The 7,276-nt window shown below is 43.2% G+C and overlaps 1 protein-coding gene across 3 annotated transcripts in view; it reads left to right on the top strand.

The window, feature by feature from the left end:
* Golim4 (golgi integral membrane protein 4) overlaps positions 1 to 7,276 on the top strand; it is a 76,311-nt gene that overhangs the window by 40,342 nt on the left and 28,693 nt on the right. For all 3 annotated transcript variants that reach the window (XM_005344116.2, XM_026784226.1, XM_005344115.2), the window contains exons 2-5: positions 1,550 to 1,624; positions 2,994 to 3,043; positions 4,867 to 4,920; positions 6,886 to 7,036. In XM_005344116.2, coding sequence (XP_005344173.1) covers positions 1,550 to 1,624; positions 2,994 to 3,043; positions 4,867 to 4,920; positions 6,886 to 7,036 — 330 coding nt within the window. The remainder of the gene's footprint in view (positions 1 to 1,549; positions 1,625 to 2,993; positions 3,044 to 4,866; positions 4,921 to 6,885; positions 7,037 to 7,276) is intronic.

The following is a 7,276-nucleotide window of genomic DNA, read 5'->3' as shown; positions in this document are numbered from 1 at the left end:
CGTGCTCCCCTATCCAACCTTACTTTATCTCAATCATCCTTTTTCCCCCAAGTATATTTTTTAAGTAAAAAGAAATAGGCCAATATTATTGACAATAGACAAACAATATGCATATCATAATTGCTACAGAAACATTTACCTTTTCCTGCCTTTCTGGTTCCAGAAATCAGTCAGGGTGGGGATTTTAGTACAAATCAAGGCCACAAAGAAAGGAGAGCAGCAGTCACAAGTAAAGGAAACTATTCATGACAGAGCGGGCAGAAAAGCCGGCAATCCCTTCCTCAGCAAGGGTCATGGCAGAAGGAAAAGGAGGGGAATTTCTGGGTTCCTGACAACGTTGGCAGTAACCGCTTGTATGGAGACAGTTCTTGTGTTGTGTGTAGACAGTTATTGACCAAAGCGGATGGAATTGTATATAGCCCAGGGGTGCTTGGGTCTGATCAAAGAAGGGAGCAATGGAATTGGCTTAGCTTGCCGGAGAATGAGATCATAGTTGACATAACGCTGGACAAACAGGACTTGGAGGGTACATCTGCAATTCAGCTTATCCTCTTCTCTGCCCTCACTGCCTGCTCAAACCACTCAAACAAAATCAAATACCCCTGAACTTTTCAATGGCTTATACCTATATACACATGGCATTAGTTTGTTGGTTGGTTGTCTGATCTAGTCTAGTCTAATGTATCATATCTCATTCATTCCGAGGTGAAGTCTCTCTCACTTGCACTTTCTGCTTGCTACAGATATCTGTTCACCAGTGTAGTAAGAGCCGTGGAGCACCAATCCCTCCACGAGTCTGCCTTCCCCATACTCTCCAAACACCTCTGGCTTCTTCATCGTGGATGAAAAGCAGAGGGCAGAGAAGGCAGGAGGACCTTCAGAACGAACATGGGTTTGCTCTCATGGATAGTGAGCCTGACTTTCTTTGTGGGCACCTTCATGAGGTCTCCGGAGAGTTCCCCATCTTCTTTGACGGTGTCTCTTTTCCGTGCTGGCTCCAACACGGAAGTGGAAAGAGATTCTCCTCTTAGCGCAATCATAGTGGTGCGCCACTCTCCGTGGCGGTTGCTTTGGCTGAGATTTGGGGCGCACCGACTTTGCAGATGAGGGGTACCAACAGGGAAATGCTCCTCTGGTACTTACCAGGGAAGTGATCACAGGGAATGCGTGCGAAGGTACAAATGCTGTGTGGATTGCGGCTGAAGTCTTGTAAGTGGACACAGTTGCCTGGGAAGAGACATGCTGAGCCTCCCGGACGTAGTTCAGAGGCACTGGAGGAAAAAAGTGCTGGCTGCAGGACATGCCAGCGTTTGCTAGGGAGCCCTCCCGGCGTTGTGCCCCACAGTGTGTGTATAACTTGTGCATTTGCTTGCCCAGAATCCGGATCTTTGAATATATCTCGCTGTCTACCCTCTACCCCAGATGTCAGACTTCATATTTTTACCTTAATTGGATGTGGGGCCCTTTACTGGTTGAAGTTTTTAAAATTGCTGTGAGTTTTCCTCTGTACCTTTTAGTTCTCTGACAGATTTAACTCTTCTTTTTCCAGTTGTATACGAACACAGATCAAGACTAGAGAAATCTTTGCAAAAGGAGAGGCTTGAGCACAAGAAAGCAAAGGAAGGTAAGACAGCCCGAGCTCGTGGTCTTCTGCTTCCTTTTACTCTTCTTTGATGTATCATTACTTGACCTGTGATGCTTTTCGCTTTTGTAATTTTTTTTTTTTTTTTGCTAAGTCACTTCTAAAATGAGCCCAAAGGCAGAGCTATAGGTGGGCAGAGAAAGAGCTGTCAATGCTTGGCATGATGCCGACATTTTATACAGGCTCAGCGATGGGGAAGTAGCCTTTCCTTCTCCTTTGGGAACTCAGGTCAGATAGTAGGTGGAGGATGTGCGAGCTTTATCATCAGGTCGTGACTCAGAGGTCTCCACTCCCCCCCAACCCCCCCGGCCCGCAGAGAAGCCTGCGCATTACAGGCACAAGAGTGGATTTAGCTTTCATTCTGCTTCTGCAGCCTTCATGACGGTCGTAGGTCGGCTCCCAAATTATTTACGAAATAATACATGACTTCCCTTTTGTAGAACATAGCTGTATTTCAAATGTAGCAAACTTCTGTCCACTGTTGGGGTTTGGGAAAACATGCATGGTTTAGAACATGGCACTCTTCATACACCCATCTTACATATCTGTAGCGTGTGAGTTGAAACACTACCTGGAATCTTTTGAATGAAGCCACTGTTATTACTATTTCATGAAAAGTTTCTCAGTCAGAAATGAGCAAGTGACCCTGGCAGTGCTGCTGACTGTCATCAGGGCTTCTTAGGAAGGCATGCATTCCAGCGTCTAGCTGCTGGAAGCTGTCTGCACTCTTATTTTTTATTTATTCACATTTTGTGATGAATCTTGGAATTTGAGCTCTTGTCTTCCTTGGTGGAGTAGAAGGTTAGGTTTAGTGATGGGTGCTGGATTCTGTGCAATACTCTCTTGGGTTGAACAGACTTGAGAATTCTGAGAAATTCTTGAAGACTTATCTTTATGGAGTGATTTTATGGTGCCATCTAGTGGATAATAAAGTTTTCAGAGCATGGAAGGTGGCTTGTCTTTTTTTCAGTTCCTGAAGGGAGTAGTGTGCCCTTTGGTGGATAGCAATAAATCACCCTGTCTCTAAATGCAACCCCTGCCTCTCAGTTTCGAGGGAAGCTTTTCAGAGATATTGTAAGTGCGCCATTAGCCACTTGATTAAAACACGCATTCTGGGGATGCAGGATTCACAGATAGAAGGGGAAGCGGAAGACAGCACGCTTTGTCATCTGTTTTCCAAAGCTTTGAGAAGCAAGATGAAATACATAAATCACCAAATAGACTGATTCGAACTGAAAACGTTTTTGCAAGTCTGAGTAAAGTGCAGCTTTTTTCTCTGAGATGTTTAAAAGTTTTAAAATGGATTGACTTACCACTTTCTCTCTCTGCATTTTTTTTTTATCTTTGCTAGATTTCCTTGTTTATAAGTTAGAAGCACAAGAAACACTGAACAAAGGAAGGGTAAGGCTTTTGCTCTGTTGTGGTGTTTAATTTGTTTTCATGAACCTTGAGAGGGACAAAAATATTACTGTGAAAAACTGTACTTTTATCGGTCACCGGCATTGTATGCTGGACATGAATTTCTGTTACAAAAAAAAAAAAATTCCAAGAGGAAAACATGAAGCATTGTTCATTTAAAACTTACCTTGCCCTGCATCTGGACACACTGATGGTCATTAGCGATGAACTGAGATCTCCTCACCGTGCTAATATGAAGTGAAGACTTTGTTTGGTTGCTTGGTTTGGTTCTGGACTTTTGAGATGGGTCTTCTCTTCCCAAGAAGCCCTCGAATCATTGTGTAGGAAAGAATGGCTTTGGCCTCCTGCTACTCCCGCCCATGCTGTCTTAGTGCTGGAATGACCAGCATGTGCTACTGTGTTTGGCCAGCAGGGAGGTCATTTTTTTATTCGCCCCTGTATTTGTTTGAGGTGTCTCTTTCCTATGACATGTAAGACTTCTGTTTGCCTTATTCAAATGCTATCAAACAGGAGATCTGCCGTAGAGCTGGCATTTGCAAGTATCTGAAGAATGAATTATGGACAGAATGAATGATGTTGACATTTAAAAAATATTTTAACGTTAAAATTGACTGGAGAAAAGCCAGTCTGTCTCTTACACCAGGAAAATACGTGAGTGTTAGTTGAATAAAACATTAGTGTTTAGGGATTTCAAAATGGAGAAAAGTCAGTTCTTGGAATTGCCTGAGAGAGTCTTTCAGCTTTCAACTCTTACTTGCTTTGAGAAGCTCCAATCAGACCTGTGTGCACACGATGGTGTATTTTGTAATGTAATTTCTTTATAAACTAAAAAGAAAAGAAAAGGGAAGGTCGGGTGATGAGACAATAAAGCATAAATGTCGTTTATTTTAGGAGCTATGGAAAGAAAACACGGGCACGCACCTGCACGGTGATGGAGCACAGCAGGGGTGTTGCTGGGAAAAGATAAACCAGCCTAGGGAACGAAGGGGGGCGTGTTCCAGGTGTCTTCAGTACAGTGATTGGGAGTGAAAGCCTAGGATGTTGGACCAGGGAGGACTGTGTGAACGGCTGCTCCCTTAGACTGCAGGGATGGTCAAGAAGATGGGAGGAGAAGGCAGAGTTCAACCAACACCAACCTGGGCTCCAGCCCATTCCTCCCTCCGCTGCTGTATGTAGTACTTGCCCCAGCCATATCCCCTAGTGGGAAATGAAGATTACATGAATGCCCACTGAAGTGGAGGGAAGAAAAGTCCTTCTCTTCCTCCCTCAAGACATGCTGAGTTTGTGAGGTCTGTTCTTCATTGGTCTGTCCTCCGCCCCTCCCACCTGTGTGAAGCTCTGTCTTAGCTATATACAGTGGCTTTCAGAAGTTCATTGTGTGTCTGGGCCTCTAGGCTTCTTTAGATTATGAGAAACAGAGCCAAGTTATTTCTAAGATCTCTGTCAACTTACTATTGTATGATTCCATCCCCGTTCTTTACATTAACAAACTTTAACAAACCCAGGAGAAAATCGGAACCTTCTTTCTGCTGCTAAACAAAGCAATAGGAGGTCTTAGGGAGTGGCCCAGTGGTCGGTGATGGCCAAGTGCATGCAAAGCCCCGAGTTCCATCTTCAATACGGCTAAATAAATAAATAAATAAATAAATAAATGAGATGGCTCTAAAGATAAACTGTCTCTATCAGAGAATTTGTGTTAGCTTACAAAGCAGAACTGAGAATCTTTTATTAAGCAAGTGAAGCTGTCCTCAGCAAAAGGCCCAGATCAGCTATCTTTCGTTGATTTGATTTTCTTTTATTTACAGCAAGATTCCAATAGCAGATACAGTGCATTGAATGTCCAGCATCAGATGCTGAAAGTAAGTAACCTGAAATGTCTTATATGAACGAAGAAAGGCGTAGGCAATGTTTGAACTAATTAACTGTATAGAATGTAAAAGCGGAGAGGGTTTGTAGAAAGTTGGCCTAGCATATGTAGTCATAGTTGTCTAAAATCTTTCTGTAGTTTCAGTGCCTCAGCGTGATTTTTTAGTTTTTATATAATAATTAGACTCTCTGGTTATCTACTCTTTAAATGATCTCTTTGGTATCTTTAAAATTCTTTGCTTGGTCTCTCATGGTGGTTTTCCTTTTATCTTAGACAGCCTGGAATGTGTAGAGCTCAAAAGGTTCCTCTGTGTTGCTAATGTTCAATTAATGTACTTTTATGTACCCCAAGAACACAATTTATTAATTAAGCATCTTCCTTCCTTGGGCCTGGAGTAAAACTCACTATCACATGTCAGGAAGACCAAAACCACAGATAGGAGAGCAAGAGAGTTATTGATTCCATCGAGCTGGGAGAGAGGAGTAGCAGAGCCTGCAGTACCATGCACAAACCCACTGTGTGCGCATATCAGCCCCGTGTGTTAGCATGCAGCATCGTGTGCAAACCCACTGTGTGCCCTCATCAACCCTGTGTGTTTTCATGCAGCACCATGTGCAAACCCACTGTGTGCTCACATCAGCCCCGTGTGTTAGCATGCAGCACCATGTGCAAACCCACTGTGTGTCCTCATCAACCCTGTGTGTTAGCATGCAGCACCATGTGCAAACCCACTGTGTGCTCACATCAGCCCTGTGTGTTAGCATGCAGCATCGTGTGCAATCCCACTGTGTGTCCATATCAACACTGTGTGTTAGCATGCAGCACCGTTTGCAAACCCACTGTTTGCTCCACATCATCCCTGTGTATTAGCATGCAGCACCATGTGCAAACCCACTATGTGCCCTCATCAGCCCCGTGTGTTAGCATGCAGCACTATGTGTAAACCCACTGTGTGCTCCCACTTCAATGACCCTCACCCTATGTGTTAGCTTAGTGTTTCCTATGCTTCCACATCAGCAAAGCGCACACTTCCTATTGAAACCAGGATTGCTCCCATCCTCAGGAGTGCAGTACATGACCTAAAGCAGGGCATCTGTCCACATAACCCTTTGGAGAATGTAGGATTTAAATAACTTGTGACGGCAGTGCAGAATTGTAATATAAAATCAAATAAGTAAAAGTTAATTCTAGAAACAATACGTTACTTTCCTCGAAGGGAAGATAGTCCCCTTTCCCTCTGCATCTCCTCTACATCCACTGCTCTTTCAAACTAGATTACTAGGACGCTGAAAATCAAAGATATGCTGAATAGAGTGGTCCTCTGGGGTCAAAGCCCTGCCTTTGTGTATTTCTACAATATCTAGAAGAGAATTGCGTGCATAGTGAACATGTTCAGACTTTCTCTTGCCGTTATGTCTTATGTGTAATACTAAACACAATAGTATTTATAGTGAATTGGGTAGCATGAGCAACCTAGAAATGATTGGAAACATGGTAGTGTTATATGTACAAACACTATACCATAAAGAGTCGTGAGCCTTTTCAGATTTGGATAATTTAACATGGAGCTGCCGCGAATCTTCCCATAAATACTGTGGAGTTTTGATCTTGCTTGCTAAGTAGAGAAAATAAACCAATTGGCTAAGGTTAAGTTTATCATTAGCTTTACCTTGTTTCTACAGTGATTTGAATCCAGGGAATACCCTAAGAATCCACCATTTCCCTCTCTTAAACTACCTTCTTACTCTTATTTATGTTTAAAACCAAGGGGAGATTTGTATTTTCCCGTGGTCTCAGTTGAAGAGTAAAGGAAATGAAAAGGACTTACACAAAAACCTTACCTAAGCTCACTCCTACATTCTCCCTCACCTTCTGATGTAAGAAAGGCCATGCAGCCGAGAAATAGACTCTTGCGTGATTCAGGGAACTTGTCTTTGCTCAAGCATTCATCTTGCAGAGCCAGCATGAGGAGCTGAAGAAGCAGCACAGTGATTTGGAAGAGGAACACCGTAGGCAAGGGGAAGACTTCAGCAGAACATTCAATGACCACAAGCAGAGATACCTGCAGCTTCAGCAAGAAAAGGAACAAGAACTTTCTAAACTGAAAGGTATTTGATAGGGCTAGAGGTGTCTTTGTGCACCATGTCAACGAGCATACACGGGTGCTATACACAGGCATTGTAAGGTCTGTATATTATGCATTGCAGTTAGCTTTAGAAGGCACACTGACTGGGAGCCTCCTTATACATAACCCTTTGGGTTTTTTGTTGTTTTTTGTTTTGTTTTGTTTTAGTTTTATTTATATGGTGTTTTGCCTGCATCTATGGCTGACACCGTGAGCATGCATC

This window comes from Microtus ochrogaster, chromosome 1, assembly GCF_000317375.1.
Source record: "Microtus ochrogaster isolate Prairie Vole_2 chromosome 1, MicOch1.0, whole genome shotgun sequence".
NCBI lineage: Eukaryota > Metazoa > Chordata > Mammalia > Rodentia > Cricetidae > Microtus > Microtus ochrogaster.
This window is presented reverse-complemented; position numbering and strand designations above follow the sequence as displayed.